The sequence below is a fragment of the Eurosta solidaginis genome, chromosome 3 (assembly GCF_040869045.1).
Source record: "Eurosta solidaginis isolate ZX-2024a chromosome 3, ASM4086904v1, whole genome shotgun sequence".
NCBI lineage: Eukaryota > Metazoa > Arthropoda > Insecta > Diptera > Tephritidae > Eurosta > Eurosta solidaginis.
Window position 1 is genome coordinate 75,748,460 of NC_090321.1, and position 21,914 is coordinate 75,770,373.

At 36.0% G+C, this 21,914-nt stretch overlaps 1 protein-coding gene across 6 annotated transcripts in view; it reads left to right on the plus strand.

Moving 5' to 3' along the window:
• Fak (protein tyrosine kinase 2 Fak) overlaps positions 1-21,914 on the plus strand; it is a 221,391-nt gene that overhangs the window by 67,431 nt on the left and 132,046 nt on the right. For 2 of the 6 annotated variants that reach the window (XM_067772374.1, XM_067772377.1), the window contains exon 2: positions 2,116-2,243. The exons of the other annotated variants lie outside the window; for them this stretch is intronic. In XM_067772374.1, coding sequence (XP_067628475.1) covers positions 2,180-2,243 — 64 coding nt within the window. In that variant the 5' untranslated portion in view covers positions 2,116-2,179. The remainder of the gene's footprint in view (positions 1-2,115; positions 2,244-21,914) is intronic. 6 annotated transcript variants of the gene reach the window in all.

The window sequence follows — 21,914 nt, forward strand, 5'->3', positions numbered from 1 at the left end:
AATATCAAACTCGGCAGTGTCGACTAATTTACCACTTGTGGTAAGACCAGTGGTCCTGTCAATAAGACGTTGTTGATTTAAGTCAATTAATAAATTATAGTGAGTCAGAAAATCTGCCCCAATAATCGCTATATGAGTATCAGCAATGGTAAACTTCCAGTTGAACGCTCGTCTTAACCCTAAATCTAGTTTTAGGATATGGTTTCCGTATGTCTGTATGACTGTTTGGTTAGCAGCATACAGCTGAAGCTCATTTGGTTTTAATTTTAAATTAGTGAATTTACGTGGTATAACGGAAATAATCGACCCCGAATCTACTAGGAACTGGAAGCAATTGTGACGATCGTATACATGTAGTCTTGTTTCATGAAGTGAATCATCACTCGGTTTAGTTCTGTTGCTGGTCCTGTTATCGCTGCTACCCACCAGCGGAACTGGCAGCAGCGGCTCTAGTTTGACGAATTAGTGTACGTACAATTTGGACGACAGTTGCGTGCTTTATCGCCAAATTTGTTATGAAAATAACATAGATGTTTCCCTCCATCATTACTAGTTGTTGTTTTGTCCCTACTGGAGGAACGAGCCCGGGAGGTTGAACGTTTTGTCGGATTATTCTTAATTTTGTTGATGTCGATCTGCAGTTTCTTGACCGACTCAGATAGTGACTTAAGTGTATTGACAATTTCCCCCAAGGAATTGCCGTCGCTCGACAACGCGTTAACTGAAGACGAAGCAGCACTTGATACGTTTCCTTGTACCGCTATCATGTTAAGAGAGTTAGAGCTGACTGCTTCTAACATCTTGTCAGCAATAAGCGCTAATTTGCCCAGATTGTCTTCTTTCCATACTGTTAAAAGTGGGCGTATAGAATTGGGCATTTGTCCTAAAAACAATGTTCTAATAACGGCTGCACTGCCTGGGTCCGGTGCGAGGCGCTGCATGTACGATAACATCTCAGACGGCTTCATACCCGCAGTGCCACCGCCTTGCAACAATCGCCGTAATTTACTCTCTGAAGATTCAGAAAATTTCGCTAGTAACCTACCTTTAAGAGTGGTGTATTTATTTTCGTTTGGGGGTTGAGTTACAAGATCTTCTATTGCTAACAGAATTTCTTGATCGAGATGTATAGTTACCCAGTCAAACTTATCGGCGTCCGAAGTAATGTCGCTCAAATGAAATGATCGCTCTAGTTGTGCGAACCGTAACTGCGGATTCTGTTTATTGAAATTTGGTACGTGCATACGTTGCCAGTTTACTCTTGTTGACAAAGGCATGTAATTGTTTTGCAGTGATTCAATGCTTGTTTGAACTTGCTGCAATTGCTGCTTTACTTCGTCGCTCAATTCCGCCATCACACTGTCATGAAATAAATCTTCTTCACTCGAATCTTTATTTGTAGCACTACGCAAATCGTATCGGCCGGCATGCATAACCCTAATTTAGCTTGAGTTAAAATTGCCGATTGAAAAAAACTCGTTCAACCCCAACATCAAAAAGATAATATTCTAGAACGTTCAAATGTTCTTCCTACGTTTAATGTGTGCATTCGCTTCTCGCTAATTCGTTGAACGTTGCTTTTCAAAATATTCTGTGCCGATGTATGTGTGTATACGCTTCCTCGCAAATTCGTTGAATTTCGTGTTGGGAATTTTCCTTGATTTTGCACTATTGTTGCTAAAACGCTTTGCAAACGTGTCGAAAACTGAAAAATCTTCTTGTTGAAGATCACGTCGGGGTCACCACTTTGGTGTTTCATTCAATTTATTCAACAACACCTATTAATAATTACAAAGATTAATATAATTCAATTTCAAGTTACTCGACACGTCTGGTCGCTAAGAAAGTATAAGAATAATAATTACATAGCAAGATACAATGAAATGTCAAAATGTATTGTTGTGGTTGTTCGTTTACTACTCCGTGCTAGTCGTTGATAGGTGGCTGGCAGAGCTGCCACAAATGAGCGACACTAGCGCCATCTGATATTGAAAAGTAGCCAACTCCCTAATTTTGTTCCAAGCAAATCATAAGAAGCAGAATTTGACATTTATTTTGCTTTGTTGAACAATAATAAAGTAATCAATAATTAAAATGCTTTTCATGCTTTTTCAGAATGGATAAACCTTTACAGGCATTAACTTAAACACCAAATACCTAGAAAAAAGTATATATTCCAATGTTGAAATCACAAGATAATTCTTGTTTTACGACTCAACTCACTCCTTTGTTACAAAATGAAGGTAAGGACATAAGTGTATTTTGATGGCTGAGTGAAAGAACGCCCTTTTAAGTACCCAAACTCAACAAAAGGTTGTGGAACGGTCATACTACGAGTTCGATTGTTAAACTAGTAAACGTCATTTTCAAAGCAATCACATCAAATTTCAATGAAATGCATACGGTTCAATATCTCAGCTGGCAATATCTTACATTTACATTAAGATAGGGCTGTTTTACCACGTTCTAAGCAGCAAAAAACCAGTTCCAATTATAGCACAAATAGACAAATAGAGCGTTTTTGAATAAATTGTAAGAGTAGGCGTTCTTTTTCTTAGCCACTAATACTTGTTTAATATTTAGATCTTGGTGACATACATGCAAACACAAATTCAAGTTCCATGTTCTTTGTTATTGTAAATCGATGGACTAATGTCGAAATCTTACTGCGCTGGAAGTTTAAGTGGCAAATCATATTGAAAAAGTACCAATCAGCTGACCACCGGCAGTCACCTGTTCCTGATTCCGCTATGATATATGTAGAGCAACCCAAAGTATGCAAAAGCATTTATAGCTCCGACACATAAGTAGTTTTTCATATAGATGAGTTTAACACATGCTTATGCATTATGAGTAGATTGCATGTATTTTTTTGGAGAATGGTAGAATGAGCGACACTAGCGCCATCTGATATTGAAAAGTAGCCAACTCCCTAATTTTGTTCCAAGCAAATCATAAGAAGCAGAATTTGACATTTGCTTTGGCTAAGGGTGTTGGCACACTTTGCAAGTGAAATTATTTTTCCCACTGGTTGGTAAATTTTCTAACATTTTTCACAATTAAAAACTGCAATATAACAATCGAATACGACACAAAATATGTTGGCAAGTATTTTTGTTGTATAGGGAGAATGTTTACAACAGTGCTTCGCGAAATTTTGTATGTGAATGGGCAAGGCGTAATAAACTTCAATTGCCATGTCTGAAGTTCCTTTATATTTACAAACGCAACATCTTGGTTGATTGTGGCGATGTTATTGGAATGCATAAGCTTGTGTTAAACGCAGCTATATGAAAATTGTCATTGTGTTACCGGCTTTATTTTAATATGGCTTGTAACCACTTAACCAGCGGTGCACAACGCTGGCAGAGCTTCGAATACAAGCGCAACTTTTTTGGTAGTAGTTTACATGGAGAATTTTTGAGCATAAAATTCACGCATGAGATGTTTACTGCTTGTATAGCAAGCCTAAACTGATTGACAAGTCAACTAATAAAAACGCACTGCTGCAGTTTTCTGTCAAAAATTTCTCACGCATATACAAATTGTATGAGAGCAACAGAAATTAAATTTACTGCGTAAAAAGCTAACTCGATTTCCAAGTTTTGTTCTACGTAACATTTTAGGTTTGACCTTTGCATACATGTTTTACATTGTCGCAACGCATGCTTATTTCGTTAGGGCAAAAAAAGTCATTAACATATTTCCGTGCGTTAAAAACCGATTAGATTGGTATTTGCTTTGCTGATTCGTGTTATATCTTATCAGTCAACCGCCTGACAGGATGTTCAAGATGGCTACGTGTTGGCATTTTGGCAGGCTTTTAAAAGGATGTTCAATATGGCGGCGTATAGGGCCGGCTATCTTCAGCGGGTGATAGAAAGAGATACAGGATGAGAGCACGATAGTCACTTTGAAAATCAGGTGATCCATTATATTTGTAAATTTGACGTCTATGCAGAAGTTATCACACTTGATTTATCCACAATGCTACGAAGCTCTTTAGCATAGATGAATGGATTTGCAACTCTTTGTTTCGAGAGAGCGCTGTCAAAATGCACATTTTTTATAACATTTATCAATGATGCCACTCCAAACAAAAATGAATAGATCTGAAAATGGGGATTTTTGTCATACATTTCGGCGATTATAGGTTCAATCATTTAATAAAATGATAGTCGTAAAATATTTATTTCCTTAAAGTTGTTTTACAATAATACGACTAGTTAGAGTTAAATATAAACAAATCTAAGTAAAATTTACATTTCGATTAAATTAATTAGTCAAATATTGTAACGCACTTAACTCGCAGTGAAAACCATATATTCTTTTGAAATTTCAGTAAATCGGACCTATGATATAATAGTTAACATTATTTAATGGATAGGGCTTATCCTACATATCTGGCGTTCCAGGTTCTGTGATCAAAATGGACTGGTTGCATCGGGAGTTCATATTTACAAAACTTATTTTTAGTGATAACTTTTGAATGGGAAATAATATTTACCCTCCGCCTTCGAACTAATAATACTTACACTAAAACAAGTATTTTTATCCTTTTTTCCATAATTTTTGAACGCTATTCTACAGTTGTAGGTCAAACTAATGTTTACCAAAATTTTTGGCACGTTTTTCGTTTTGGCTGGCACATTTTTTGTTCTGGCACCCGCTTCAGCTGGCGCGAGGGATTTATCTGTGATTGTTGCCAGCAACAACTAGAAGATAAATCCCTCGTGAGAGCGAAAATATGAGAGCGTAAGCAAAAGATTCGTATCAATCTAATCTATGCTCTTTAGTGCACCGCTACGCTAAACCAATCAAATATGCGTACCTTTCACAAACAAATATGAAGTTTAAGCTATATATACGTTATATAGCACATTTTACCATAAATGCATACTCTGCAAGTAATACTTATTTATTAGCATATTTTGCACAAAATACACACATAACCAGTAGCTCGAAGTGAAGATATATCTCACACATGTAGTCATCAGCCGAAGTACATACACACGCATATAGCTAAATTACCAAGCAGGATATACAACAGTTCTAGAAGGTGAAACTTCTAGAACTTTGGAGAAATATGCGGACGAGGCAGCAGAGAATATAAAAGCAGCGCGATAATATAAATAAAGACCAGTTTGCAATACTGAATATTGGAGTTAATTATTCAACAATTAAGCGATTCGGACGTTAGCAGAAGCTGCATAATAACCAGAATTTCCCTAAATTCGTCACAATTGGTGTCAGAAGTGGGGTTGTTGGATAAATTCCGAAGATTTCGAACAGAGCTTGGGCATGGCAAAGTTAAGTGAATTGAAGATCCAGCAGCTGAAGAAGGAGTTGGAGAGCCGTGGATTGAATACAACCGGCTTGGGTTGATTTACCTCCGAAGAGATTTAGATCGAGCTTCAGTCGTGCTCGTAATTTTCCCTGCAAATTTGTGGGACGGGACCTTCTGCAAGGCAGATTAATTTTCACTAAGGAGCTTTTCATGGCATAAATACATTCGGAATGTTTCCTAATTCACTGCCGAGGGGCGAGCCCGCTTAGAAAAACTTTTTTCTAATTTAAAAAATACTTTTTTCTAAATATTTGACGTTACTCTGCCCTAGACTTGAACCTTCGGTGTGGTAGACGGAGCACGCTACCATTACATCACGGCGGCCGCCGGCTTGCGTTATGCGTTAATTTAATCCATTAGAATTTATTCCATAAAACCAAGAAAATAACATCGGCCAAATGATCTCTGCCAGAGTTGGTGGCCCGTATTATGGTCATTCTATCACCCTTACTAGAACTTAGTCGGCAGGTCCTATTATGCCTGTCGAATAATTATCAAGAGTCTCTGAGTTTTTTATTCACATAAGCCCCGACTTAAAAAAAACCTTGCAGTTTCAACACGGGTGGACCGGAGTGTTTTTGCTACTGGCGATAGGAGAGATACAGAACGATTAAATTCTCCTACGTTAGCTGGTTTTCTAGGTTTAGTTGCGGGATGACGAAGATGGACAAAGATAGGTTTAATACATGCACTAGACATTTAAATCCTTAAATCCTTCTTTCTTTTTTTGGAGCATAGATGGTTTAGTATGATTGATGGCATCTTAAACTTCTTTGGCGGTGATGGTAATAGGGTACGCTTATGTGGGCGTCTTTTGAGCCGCCGTCTGGCTTTGTCAACCGTGGAACACATTACGTATTGTCGGTAGAAAGCGCTCGCGCATTTTTTCGCATCAGACAGCACTTAATCGTCGAGGGCGATTGATATTTTGTCGTTGCGATTGATATTGTGATTAGTCAGGTTCGATAGGGACTTCATGGTAGACCATAACTTTCCTACACCGGTAGGGAGGTTACCATTCTTTAAATGCTCCTCCCATTTCGCTCGCTTTTGTTTATCCGCAATCTGTCTGATGCGTTGATTTATGTCCCGCTGTCCACCTATAGATCAGAATGTCACCGATCGTGGTGGTATTGTGTAATTTTCGCAGGTGAGTTGTGCACTGCTGACAGGGCAGTATCCATTGGGGCAGCAGGTGACAGAAGGCGTGGCAGGGGCTGATGCTGTTTCAATCATAGTTCAGCGCCAACTTTTCTTTAACATAAAATATCAAGTATTCAAAAACGATTTTCAAATTGGCGGTTCAATTTAAAAACTTTTCGTACTAGCTTTTCACTAGTTTTTTCACTGTTTTATGAAGATTGATTTGAATCAAAGAAAACTGAAAACGAATGTAATAAATTTGAAAGTTTATAATTGACTGCAAAAACGTTAAAAACTACCTAAGCCAATGAATGAATCAACTGCTCATGAAACATTACTCCATGGAGTACCTACAGAAAATTTTTTGCGAAACCACTCTCAAAGCATTACTCCTTGGTGTACCTACACTGAAAGAAATGGTGCTAGTAAAATCAACAATTCGGTTCTGTTGTTCTTGACTTAACGGAGATTCGGTGAAATTGATCGAATTATGGTTAATTAGACCGAGTTCTTTGTCAAGCGAACAAATTAATTTAGTCATTTCAACAGAAGAGAAATTGTCGCTCTTAAGTTAACAAAATTTTGTAAAATTGACAGATTCCTAATCAATCTAACTGATTTTTTTGTTAACACAACTGATCTTACAGGTCATTTCAGCGGCGATCAACTGTCAATACATGAGCAAATTTCAAAGAGACTCACTGCGCTCCCTACTTTGTACTTATGACGATGGCGCCACTTGTTAAAAAAAAACACCAAAATAAAAAAACCATCAAATCGAAAAAGCACACAAAATGGGAAAACAACAAAAAACTAGTTTTTCGGTTATCAATACAAAACGAAAAAACCCTTTTTTGAATTTACTGTGCAAAAAATTATGAGATACCGGTACACCTATTTATCGGGTACAATTTTGCAAGTTCTCGTCCAAGCGAAAAGCAAAATTGCGCCCTCTTGTTGCAAAAGCTTTGCTTGAACGAGCAGGATTTTTCCAAAGTTACTAACATTTTGTTCAAGTTTTTATGAATTTTCACTCACGCGAACGAATCTAATAAGATAATAAAAAAGGACGTGTGGCACTCGGGGACTGCCGCGGTAAAGCTATTGCATATTATCAACTTATGCAATTATAATATTTATGCAATATTTTGTTTTCTTCGATATTAATTCAAGTTTTGTCTTTGATATTAATTCAAGTTACACTTTTTAAGCGTGGTGACCGATAAGAAAACAAATTTTTTACTAACAATTTTTGTTGTTATATCGGCCTACTGATTTTAAGATCGCGGGTTCGAATCGAGCTCAAGGCCTAACAATAATTTTTTATCATTATTATTGTTATGATAAATTTTTTCTTAATTGAAAAAATTTTTAAATTAGAATAGAAGAAAGAAAAAATTTTAGACAACTGCCAAAGCTCGTTGTATAGATCCATTTCGGGAACTGCTAAATTCCTTCATCGGCAACGTTTAGGCGCCGCTGCTATAACCATTCAGCCATCACAGCGGTTTTTTGTTTGTCTTCATTAATCCTACTTATATTCTGTTTCGTGCCAATTGATATTCACAACACTGCGACATCTGTTGCAGAATGGCTGTGAAAATTGGACTTGTTTGTTGGCAATGCTGCCATAGTGTCATATTTTATTGACACTTTTTTCCCCGTGCTCTGGGATGTATTAACAATTTTTGTTGTTATATCGGCCTACTGATTTTAAGATCGCGGGTTCGAATCGAGCTCAAGGCCTAACAATAATTTTTTATCATTATTATTGTTATGATAAATTTTTTCTTAATTGAAAAAATTTTTAAATTAGAATAGAAGAAAGAAAAAATTTTAGACAACTGCCAAAGCTCGTTGTATAGATCCATTTCGGGAACTGCTAAATTCCTTCATCGGCAACGTTTAGGCGCCGCTGCTATAACCATTCAGCCATCACAGCGGTTTTTTGTTTGTCTTCATTAATCCTACTTATATTCTGTTTCGTGCCAATTGATATTCACAACACTGCGACATCTGTTGCAGAATGGCTGTGAAAATTGGACTTGTTTGTTGGCAATGCTGCCATAGTGTCATATTTTATTGACACTTTTTTCCCCGTGCTCTGGGATGTATTAACAATTTTTGTTGTTATATCGGCCTACTGATTTTAAGATCGCGGGTTCGAATCGAGCTCAAGGCCTAACAATAATTTTTTATCATTATTATTGTTATGATAAATTTTTTCTTAATTGAAAAAATTTTTAAATTAGAATAGAAGAAAGAAAAAATTTTAGACAACTGCCAAAGCTCGTTGTATAGATCCATTTCGGGAACTGCTAAATTCCTTCATCGGCAACGTTTAGGCGCCGCTGCTATAACCATTCAGCCATCACAGCGGTTTTTTGTTTGTCTTCATTAATCCTACTTATATTCTGTTTCGTGCCAATTGATATTCACAACACTGCGACATCTGTTGCAGAATGGCTGTGAAAATTGGACTTGTTTGTTGGCAATGCTGCCATAGTGTCATATTTTATTGACACTTTTTTCCCCGTGCTCTGGGATGTATTAACAATTTTTGTTGTTATATCGGCCTACTGATTTTAAGATCGCGGGTTCGAATCGAGCTCAAGGCCTAACAATAATTTTTTATCATTATTATTGTTATGATAAATTTTTTCTTAATTGAAAAAATTTTTAAATTAGAATAGAAGAAAGAAAAAATTTTAGACAACTGCCAAAGCTCGTTGTATAGATCCATTTCGGGAACTGCTAAATTCCTTCATCGGCAACGTTTAGGCGCCGCTGCTATAACCATTCAGCCATCACAGCGGTTTTTTGTTTGTCTTCATTAATCCTACTTATATTCTGTTTCGTGCCAATTGATATTCACAACACTGCGACATCTGTTGCAGAATGGCTGTGAAAATTGGACTTGTTTGTTGGCAATGCTGCCATAGTGTCATATTTTATTGACACTTTTTTCCCCGTGCTCTGGGATGTATTAACAATTTTTGTTGTTATATCGGCCTACTGATTTTAAGATCGCGGGTTCGAATCGAGCTCAAGGCCTAACAATAATTTTTTATCATTATTATTGTTATGATAAATTTTTTCTTAATTGAAAAAATTTTTAAATTAGAATAGAAGAAAGAAAAAATTTTAGACAACTGCCAAAGCTCGTTGTATAGATCCATTTCGGGAACTGCTAAATTCCTTCATCGGCAACGTTTAGGCGCCGCTGCTATAACCATTCAGCCATCACAGCGGTTTTTTGTTTGTCTTCATTAATCCTACTTATATTCTGTTTCGTGCCAATTGATATTCACAACACTGCGACATCTGTTGCAGAATGGCTGTGAAAATTGGACTTGTTTGTTGGCAATGCTGCCATAGTGTCGTATTTTATTGACACTTTTTTCCCGTGCTCTGGGATGTATTAACAATTTTTGTTGTTATATCGGCCTACTGATTTTAAGATGTCGCAGTGTTGTGAATATCAATTGGCACGAAACAGAATATAAGTAGGATTAATGAAGACAAACAAAAAACCGCTGTGATGGCTGAATGGTTATAGCAGCGGCGCCTAAACGTTGCCGATGAAGGAATTTAGCAGTTCCCGAAATGGATCTATACAACGAGCTTTGGCAGTTGTCTAAAATTTTTTCTTTCTTCTATTCTAATTTAAAAATTTTTTCAATTAAGAAAAAATTTATCATAACAATAATAATGATAAAAAATTATTGTTAGGCCTTGAGCTCGATTCGAACCCGCGATCTTAAAATCAGTAGGCCGATATAACAACAAAAATTGTTAATACATCCCAGAGCACGGGGAAAAAAGTGTCAATAAAATATGACACTATGGCAGCATTGCCAACAAACAAGTCCAATTTTCACAGCCATTCTGCAACAGATGTCGCAGTGTTGTGAATATCAATTGGCACGAAACAGAATATAAGTAGGATTAATGAAGACAAACAAAAAACCGCTGTGATGGCTGAATGGTTATAGCAGCGGCGCCTAAACGTTGCCGATGAAGGAATTTAGCAGTTCCCGAAATGGATCTATACAACGAGCTTTGGCAGTTGTCTAAAATTTTTTCTTTCTTCTATTCTAATTTAAAAATTTTTTCAATTAAGAAAAAATTTATCATAACAATAATAATGATAAAAAATTATTGTTAGGCCTTGAGCTCGATTCGAACCCGCGATCTTAAAATCAGTAGGCCGATATAACAACAAAAATTGTTAATACATCCCAGAGCACGGGAAAAAAGTGTCAATAAAATATGACACTATGGCAGCATTGCCAACAAACAAGTCCAATTTTCACAGCCATTCTGCAACAGATGTCGCAGTGTTGTGAATATCAATTGGCACGAAACAGAATATAAGTAGGATTAATGAAGACAAACAAAAAACCGCTGTGATGGCTGAATGGTTATAGCAGCGGCGCCTAAACGTTGCCGATGAAGGAATTTAGCAGTTCCCGAAATGGATCTATACAACGAGCTTTGGCAGTTGTCTAAAATTTTTTCTTTCTTCTATTCTAATTTAAAAATTTTTTCAATTAAGAAAAAATTTATCATAACAATAATAATGATAAAAAATTATTGTTAGGCCTTGAGCTCGATTCGAACCCGCGATCTTAAAATCAGTAGGCCGATATAACAACAAAAATTGTTAATACATCCCAGAGCACGGGGAAAAAAGTGTCAATAAAATATGACACTATGGCAACATTGCCAACAAACAAGTCCAATTTTCACAGCCATTCTGCAACAGATGTCGCAGTGTTGTGAATATCAATTGGCACGAAACAGAATATAAGTAGGATTAATGAAGACAAACAAAAAACCGCTGTGATGGCTGAATGGTTATAGCAGCGGCGCCTAAACGTTGCCGATGAAGGAATTTAGCAGTTCCCGAAATGGATCTATACAACGAGCTTTGGCAGTTGTCTAAAATTTTTTCTTTCTTCTATTCTAATTTAAAAATTTTTTCAATTAAGAAAAAATTTATCATAACAATAATAATGATAAAAAATTATTGTTAGGCCTTGAGCTCGATTCGAACCCGCGATCTTAAAATCAGTAGGCCGATATAACAACAAAAATTGTTAATACATCCCAGAGCACGGGGAAAAAAGTGTCAATAAAATATGACACTATGGCAGCATTGCCAACAAACAAGTCCAATTTTCACAGCCATTCTGCAACAGATGTCGCAGTGTTGTGAATATCAATTGGCACGAAACAGAATATAAGTAGGATTAATGAAGACAAACAAAAAACCGCTGTGATGGCTGAATGGTTATAGCAGCGGCGCCTAAACGTTGCCGATGAAGGAATTTAGCAGTTCCCGAAATGGATCTATACAACGAGCTTTGGCAGTTGTCTAAAATTTTTTCTTTCTTCTATTCTAATTTAAAAATTTTTTCAATTAAGAAAAAATTTATCATAACAATAATAATGATAAAAAATTATTGTTAGGCCTTGAGCTCGATTCGAACCCGCGATCTTAAAATCAGTAGGCCGATATAACAACAAAAATTGTTAATACATCCCAGAGCACGGGGAAAAAAGTGTCAATAAAATATGACACTATGGCAGCATTGCCAACAAACAAGTCCAATTTTCACAGCCATTCTGCAACAGATGTCGCAGTGTTGTGAATATCAATTGGCACGAAACAGAATATAAGTAGGATTAATGAAGACAAACAAAAAACCGCTGTGATGGCTGAATGGTTATAGCAGCGGCGCCTAAACGTTGCCGATGAAGGAATTTAGCAGTTCCCGAAATGGATCTATACAACGAGCTTTGGCAGTTGTCTAAAATTTTTTCTTTCTTCTATTCTAATTTAAAAATTTTTTCAATTAAGAAAAAATTTATCATAACAATAATAATGATAAAAAATTATTGTTAGGCCTTGAGCTCGATTCGAACCCGCGATCTCAAATTTTTTACTTTTATTGAATAAATGAGAAGTTAATATTTATAATTGAAATTATAGGTTTATGGTAACTGAAATAGGAAACATACGTTTGAGACTTGATATCCTCTAAATATCTTGAAAATACCGCGTCAATGGTGGTCCCATATTTTGTTGAGGACTCTTTTGGATCATTATTTATTTTCAAATTGAATTTTTCAAAAAGAAAACTTGTCAACCGCTCTGATTTTTTATCACGAAATTGATGTTGAAATCGCCGGCCAAGATAAGTGGAAATTTATTACCATTATATTTATTACCATACCAAGTATTTTTGCCCCTTCTTCAGAGTACTCCAGTAAAGTGCGATGAGTAAAATGCTCTACCTCGTCCAATTTTGGATTCGGAGAAATGTAAATTGCTACCATGACAATGTGTAGGCCATTTCTAAGTTTGCATAAGCACGCACAAATATCTCCAACAAATGAGCGCCTAACATTAACATCGCTAACGTGTGCAATATTTATTTCAATATTCGGAGTCATAATATTAGTAACCTAATTGTTATTTTGGTAAATAGCTACACCACCCTTTGGAGCAGTATCTCGTTTGAATTGAACAATACATTTGAAATTAGGTATTTCAATCGGATTATCACGCGTCATGCAAGTTTCGGTAAGAAGTAAGACATTTGTTTGTCTCGTAACTGAATCTGGTAAATCGTATTTGTGACTATTTAGACTTTGGCAATTGAGTCATTATTGAAATGCCATTTCTATCACTAATGAAATCTAAGACACTTTTAGTTTAACTTTGACTTTAACTTTAACTTTATTTTTAACTTTAACTTTAACATTCACTTTAACTTTAACTTTATTTTTAACTTTAACTTTAACTTTCACTTTAACTTTAACTTCCACTTTAACTTTAACTTTAAATTTAGCTTTAACTTTAACCTTAAGTTTAACTTTAACTTTAACTTTAATTTTAACTTTAACTTTAACTTTAAATTTAACTTTAACTTTAAATTTAACTTTATTTTTAACTTTAACTTTCACTTTCACTTTAACTTTAACATTCACTTTAACTTTAACTTTATTTTTAACTTTAACTTTCACTTTAACTTTAACATTCACTTTAACTTTAACTTTAACTTTAACTTCCACTTTAACTTTAACTCTAACTTTAACTTTAACTTTAACTTAACTTTAACTTTAACTTTATGATAGAGATCCAATTTTATGTATTTGGCCTGTTGCTAACACCGAACCTTATTCGAACCTTTTCGAACCTGTTTTGACAAATATCTGTTACGGTTTTTTTTTATTTAGTCGCCAAACCCGCGATAAAATCTATGCAATAGCTTAAAAATACCTTTTTTAATGTTGATGTTTCCGACAAAATAAAAGTTTCAGTTTTTTTAGAATCGTTTCAACTTAAAGTGTTACGAAAATTAAACTTGCCGAATTACATGCAAAGTTACTGCAGTGGAGAATTACCTTCCTGCGATTTGATTCTTTACTTTTCTATAACTTACAAGTTCTCTTTCTAAAATGTTACGCCAAACAGTTATTATACAAGTTTTGTTCGAAACAATCAAGTGTGGCAACTACATGCGAGAGAAGAAATTAAGAATGAGCTGAGCTGCAACTGAAAGAATTGAGAATCAGTTTTGTGACTACTTTTTTCATTTCTATATTCATATGTATGTATATAAACAAAGCATGCGTATTTATGTATTCACATATTTACTTATTTATATGGCTCCGCCTATCACATCAAAATTTTAGAAACAAGCTTTTTCAATTAGAAGAAAAATTTTCTAAGCGGGGTCGCCCCTCGGCAGTGTTCGGCAAGCACTCCGAGTGTATTTCTGCCATGAAATTCTCTCAGGGAAAACTCATATGCCTTGCAGATGCCGTTCGGAGTCGGCATAAAACAAGTAGGTCCCGCCCCGCCAATTTGTAAGAAAAATTAAAAAGGGAGCACGATCACGACCTCTCTTCGGAGGTTATCGCGCCTTATATTTATTTACATATTTATATGGCAACATAGGTACTTTCATACAAAGCTGTCGCAACAACTTTTTTTGCTCATTTGACTAATAAAACGGTCAATTACGAATCAACGATTTGTGCGCAGTTGATTCAACATCTTGTTGTGATGGATAAAAATTGACAGAAATCTCGGCTGAATTGACCCGTATTTCAGTTGATTTTACCAGTCTTTTTCTTTCAGTGTACGGAAAATTACTGTTAAAATAAACCTTATAGGAGAAACCACCCAAATTAAAACAGAAAATTTATAAAAAATTCATATTAGTTTCCTTATTAACGTAGATGCTCAACAACGGCCCTAAATCGTTCATAATTTCTCTTCTTGCAACCAAATTTGATTCCAAACATGGAGACAAATTATCGCCTTCTGGTGCTATGCTAGGAGAGCTGACCAATTTAATACGATCTGATCATGCTGCTTAATAAGCGCAAACTTTTGTCTATCCATTTTCTGAACACGTCTTGTTTGACGTGCACTGTAATCCATATTGTTTTAATTTTATTTAACTTTAGTGTATATCATGATACAAAAAATGGAGGTAGTTCCATTTAGTGTGACGTTAGCCACTTGACTTTTGCGGGGACAATGACAATTTCACCAAAAACAAGCTACCAGATTGAAAATCTCTACGAATTTTTCTAATTTTGATGGATTTCATATTACGAATACGACGAAATTACTTTCATAGTAATTTTAAATAAAAAAGAAAAAAATGAGCCCCATGACTTGGAAATATTTTAATACGAAATATCAGCCTAGAAAAGAAGGTTTTTAGTAAGTTTTTCGAGCTCCCGAGAATTGTTTGGTGGAAGAAACATAGATCGAAGTATGCAAAGCAATGGAATATAGCCTTTTTAAGTGTCCGTACGTTTGCTCAGAACATTTTGAAAAAACATACACGTTTGTCAATTGCTTGCTCAAGGGAGGTCTTTATAAACCGACTCCGCAATTTCTTGATAAATTGGCTACAAGTCCTCATTTTTTATTTATCGTATAATTCCAGCGTTGCGCTTTAGGAGGGAATTGCTAAACCATTTTTTAGGGAGAACATTTCCCTGTAGCTCTGCAGGTTAGCCACTAGTTATGAGAGTGTTTTTGCCCGTTGTACCTGGGGTTACCTTGGGGCCGCCCCGCCTATACACATTCTGTGTCCTTTTATCATTGACATTAATGTAGCGTCCCATACACCCACGTAACAAATTAAACACCTACCACTCACTGCAGACTTTGGAGGTACACTTTTTCTCAACATGCCGCGAGAAATATCCACTGTAGGGGCATGATAATAGGGCCATGCTAGAACAACAGCATTTTTATTGTATTTTTTTTCTGTCTATGGGTCAAGCTGCCATAAAGATATGAGTCATTAACCAATGTATGAGTCATTATACACTATTTTTCAATAAAATTGCATGTTTTACTGTATTCTCAATCGATATATATGCACATAAATTGTGCTAAAGCATATTATTATTGTCTCAGATGACCATTGCGTTTTCATCCTGAAGGAAATTTCCATCTCGAAAAACCACAATTTCGCCTTAAACAGTAACGGTATGGCATCGCTTCTGGAAAAACAACAAACATTATGAAACTTCAAAAATCCCCAAATACGTTAAAAATTTTTGAGTGGAACTACCTTCTTTTTTGTATCATGGTGTATATGGTCCTCTTATTTGCAACCTTCTGCTAAGTTCGAATCACTAAACTGTTGAATAAATAACTCCAATTTTAAATAATGGAAAAATGGATTAAAATACTTCACAATAACACTTATACTTTGCAACTAGCTTGCTTAACAACCAAACTGACTGATAGATTCTTCTTCTTCTTTCCTTCCTTAATTCCTAATGGAGCATAAGGCCTCGACAACAGACTGATAGCTTAAATGAAACTGATTACTCGCCTCCACTGTTATCGCCCTTTTATACTGTCCGACCTCCTCGTTGCATATTTTTAGGCTTTTGTAATTCCAGAATTTACTAGTTAGTTATAAATTTCTCAGCTACAACTCTTTTTCACCAGCACTCGATTACTGCTGAACCCTTCTTCCAAACTGAAGTTAAGTGGCGCATCCTGGTTCTCATAGCGCATAATCTTTCTTGGCATATCGATCCTGATGTCATGGTCAACTAAGAAGTCCACTCCCAATATAACTTCATCAACGATCTCCGCCACAACGAATTTGTGTAGAACCAGTTAGGACTTCACATATCACTTCTCCCTGGACTTGGTTATACTCGCCTGTGAAAGTACGCAACCTTGCTCCAGGTAACGGTTTTACTCTCCTGTTGACTAAATGAGATCGAATCAAGGAATGAGATGCGCTCGTATCTACAGTCAGTACACGCTCCTTGCCATCCACATTCCCTCTGACGGTAAGACTGCTTGATTTCCTTCCAATTTGCGACACAGATATCACAGGACATTCAATAGCTGGAGCTAGCTCTCGATTTTTACATCTGGCACGCTCTTGCTCATCTCCAGCTTTGCGTTTACGGCCACCCAAGTTGGAACTACCAGGACCAAGATCGCAATGACGTGTAATGTGACCGGGCTTCCCGCATTTGAAGCATTTGATAACTCTTACACTCCGCTTTTGCGATCCTTTCAGCGCCTCCAATATTGCGTCTACCCACTCTGGCCTTTCTACTTCCACACCGCGTGCTTTGAAAACTGGCTTACACAGACGCTGTTTCCTGAATCAGAGCATGTGATACCGTTTCTGCAAATGTTGGCTTTGGGTTTGCGTATGTGGCTCGCTTCGTTTCGACGTCCCGTATGCCATTTATAAAACTCTGAATTTTCACCCTTTCAGTGTATTCCACGGGTGCATCGGCATTCGCCAAATGTGCAAGCCTTTCGACATCTGACGCAAACTCCTGCAAAGTCTCATTAGCTTTTTGGTTTTTGCAATTCTATTTGGTGTATCTGCTCCCTGTGTTCGCTTCCGTATCGCCTCTCTAGAGCGCTCATCAATGTTTCGTAGTTGTTCCGCTCTCCCTCAGGAATAGTCTGTAGAATTTCAGCAGCAGATCCTTTCAATGCCACGAATAGTGCAGCAACTTTATCTTCAGCACTCCAGTTGTTTACTGCTGCGGTCTTCTCAAACTGAATCTTAAACACCTGGAAAGGAACAGAACCGTCAAAGGATGGTTTTTTTACCTTTGGATTACTCGCTGAAACAGCTAGGCGATTTAGTTGTAACTGCTCCATACGGCCCTTAAAATTATCGATTTCTGCCTGAAATTGAGCGATTTTTGCATCCTGCGCTTCCAGCTTTGATGTTACCCTTGCTTCCTGTGCTTCTAACTGCGAAGACATTTGTGCCACCTGCAATGATAAGCGCTCCTCTTGTTCTTCCATCTTGGATGTTATGCGTGTCTCCTGTGATTCCAGTGGGGATGCCATATATGTCTTCTGTTCTTCCAGTTGAGTTTCCATCTTGGATGTAATCTGTGTCGACATTTCTGACATTTACGACGACATTGATGTTACTGTCGATGTTTGTGCAGATATTGCAGCCAAAATCATGTTCAAGTCTGTGCTCGTAACTGTCTGCGATGTTTCGTTTTTCTCTTCAATTTTTGTTGTTGTCTCGTCCCCATCAGGATAAAAGACATACTCGTCCACATCAATTCCTTGCGACTCCATTACCTCTCGTAGCCGTGCTTGAAGTTCGATCTTATTGCCGGTTGTATTCAATCCACGGTTCTCCAACTCCTTTTGCAGTTGCTGGATCCTCAATTCACTCAACTTTGCCATGTCCAAGTTGTATTCCCAATCTCCGGATTTTATTTAACAATTCCTCTTCTGACACCAATTGTAACGAATTTACTTCAAATCCTCTTATTTGCAATCTTCTGCTAAGTTCGAATCACTAAACTGTTGAATAAATAACTCCAATATTAAATAATGGAAAAATGCCCTTTATTAAAGTACTTCACAATAACACTTATACTTTGCAACTAGCTTGCTTAACAACCAAACTGACTGATAGCTTAAATGAAACTGATTACTCGCCTCCACTGTTATCGCCCTATTATACTGTCCCACCTCCTCGTTGAATATTTCTAGGCTTTTCTAATTCCAGAACTTACTAGTTAGTTATAAATTTCTCCGCTACAACTACAGATGTATAATTTTTATAGCTTCTCTCATACCCCATGCGCTTGTATGTGTGAGCGACACTTCCACAATCACAATTGCATACCTTTAGGAGCATCTCAGATAAGATATCTGCATGTGTTTGTGCATCTCTTCTCCGCTGCGTGTACGTACATAGGTGTAGACAAAATGATTAAATTATTGATGTGCATTCACGTCACTGCTTAGCATCGGCATAGAGATGGCAGTACCCCTTAGTGTTGCTAACATTCGTAACAATATTATTCCTCACCAATAAAATTCTGCTTATTTTTTCAAGAAAAGTCACTGCCGATATGATCACGCTTTCTTACAAAAAAAAATTCAACTTTGAAAATTTCTTTACACTACACAAAATCAGTTGCGCGGTTGCATTTCGCCAGAGTTGCCATTATGGAATTATATTGAATCTCATATTTGTATGCTATTTTTTCCTTTTTAACAGAGCAATCATTATCCTGTCGTGATCATGGTCGTAAAAACACGAGCAATGGTGATGTTCCGCTAACGTATTGCAGGAGTATTTTGAGAGTACTCCAACATAAAAAATATGGAAAACATAATCCATAAATTTTTGCAGCGAAAGCATATTCTGCGGCTTATAAGGACCTTAAATGTATATTGTAACGAATTTAGGGAAATTCCACTTATTTCCAACCTTCTGCAAACGTTCGAATCGCTAAATTGTCGAATAAATAACACCAATATTCAGTAATGCGAAATGGTCTTTATTAGACTACTTTAAGGTACTTCACAATAACACTTATACTTCACAACTAATTGCGTGCTTAAATCAAACTGAGTACTCAGCTTGCGCTGCTTTTATACTCTCTGTTGCTTCATTCGCATATTTCTACTAAAGTCTAGACGTTTCGCTTTCTGGAACTGCTGCATCTCCTGCTTGGTAATTGAGCTACATATATGGGAAAATCCGCCAAACTTTGGTTTTTTTGGAGAAACAATTTTTTTTTTGAAACATGGTATCACGCAAATATCTTTATGTTAGGAACATTGAGGGGTAAATTGGAGCTATACTCGTCTTACATAATTCCTCAAAAAGATATAGTCAAAAGATCGAGCAAAATATATATAAATTGAGGTCGCAATGTTAAATATATATTTATTTCAACACTTCTGTACCGATTATATCGAAATTTTAACAAAATATGGAGATATATGCAGCTGTTAGCTATGTACATTTTTTTTGATACACAAGACCCGGTTATGTAGATATCGGTAAAAATATAAAACCGAATAACCGCCAAATATTTTTTACTGCAAAGATATTCGTTTATCGACGATCAGCTGTGTCGTTAAATAAACGGCAAGTAAATTAGGTGCGTTAAAAATCACGATATTATATTTCTGGCAATTTTAGTTAAGAAAGAAAATCGGAACTTTAATTAAATACTTTCAAACACGAAAAGCTGCTTTATTTATAAATCAAATGGCATTTGAGTACTTGGCGTACGTTTTATCACAAAATGAAGAATTACTAAGTCCATCGCCAGTGGTTCATAGAGAAGTAGATGACCCATTCCACTTGAATGCAACGGAGTTTCTAAAGCTTTACCGACTAACCCTGGACTTGGCTCATGATATTATTTCTCAACTTGAGGGTCAATTAAGGGGTACAAGAATAACTGCGATATCAACAGAGAAAAAAAAAAATTAATACCGCATTTACTTACCTTTTGTTAAAATATGTAAAAACTTTTAAAAGCAGTTAGTATGCGGAATTTATTTATTTTTAGCACTCCTTTTGTGCTTTTCGCATTTTTTAGGTTTCGTTAAGCTGTGCTGCCACATTTCTACTATTAAAACGAAATTTAAATGTCATATATTTCGAGTCGTTAAAACTAAGTTAGTGAATAGTACAATCGATAAGGCAAGCGACAAAATCGTTAATTAAAATCTCGACAAATCGCATCGTTATAAGTTTGTGAATTCCACTACAGGTATTTTTAGTCCCTGATAGGCTATTATCGTGCATAATCCAAATTTCAATACTCAGTTGCCCCAAAAAGCTATAAGAAAAAGATTGTCAATGTTGAAAATGACAAAAAAAAGTATCGCTACTTTGATTGATGATAGTTTTGAGTATTGGAGGGGCACATTAATTGTGCTCATACTTTTAGAACCTCCGTCTCAAAAACAAAATTCAGTTTAAATTCCATAGCGTTTCAGCGATGCCTCAAAATTTTATTGCAAAAATTTAAAAAAAAAAAAAAAGGGTATCGCTTGAAAAAGTATAAAAATCGAAGTTTTTTACGTTTCGAAGTTCTGCAAAAACTTAATATCAACTTTCTTGATTTTTAAAATCATCAGATCGGATAGCCAAAAGGTCAAACTTAATGTCCTTGTACTTTTTTCTGGCCTTAAGTTTTTTGCCAGTGTGTAAAACCCGAGTATCCAAAAAGGTAAACGTTTTTGGGATTTGCCCATATGTATACCTATTTGTAGTTTATAATGTTTCTCCATTTGCGTGTGTATGGGTGAGTAACACTTCGGCTGATGACTACATCTGTGTGTGTTATCTCTTCGTTGCTTTGTATGTATGTGGGTAAATGATGATTGATTTAATGTACACAAGAATGCAAGCTTCCTTATTGTTGTTGTGCCTTTATTTACTTAGTATCAGCTTAGTGATACTAATATTCGTCACAATATTTTTAAGCATACATTTAGTATTTAAACCGAGCGACTACATGTAGTACACCTGTTATTTTCAAAACATTTCGTAAACAGTAATTTAAGCTAAGTAACCAACCTGTCGCTGTGCTACTGTACAACAGGCATCATAGTTGCCTTTGAAAAAAATTTCTGTTGCAATTCCTTGATTGCCTTTTTTAATATCAAAAATGCGAGTTTTGTGAAATTGTCAAAAGTGTGAAGATGTCGCGTAATCGGTAAGGAAAAAATATTTAAGTCCATTTTGTTTTGTTCTGATTTTTGTATATTTTTATTAAAAATAGTTGTAGAAATTGAGGTACACCAGTAGTGGAAGTGTAAAACCTAATTATATGTGATTTTTGTTGATTTATTTGCTGGCGTACACGTAGTACGCTCGGCACTTGAATACAAATTAAATTTAAAAAAACAACACATTTTTGTTTTCAGTTTTTAAATTTAAATGAAATAATAAGTACTCTAGAAGAATAAAAACGATTTTTCCTATATAACCAAAAATTACTACTTTTTCCTTGTGTATGTGCCGAGCGTACTACATGTAGTACACCCTACAAAATCGTTTAAAAATATTTTTTTTTTAATTTATCTTAATTTCTGTAATATTATATGTTA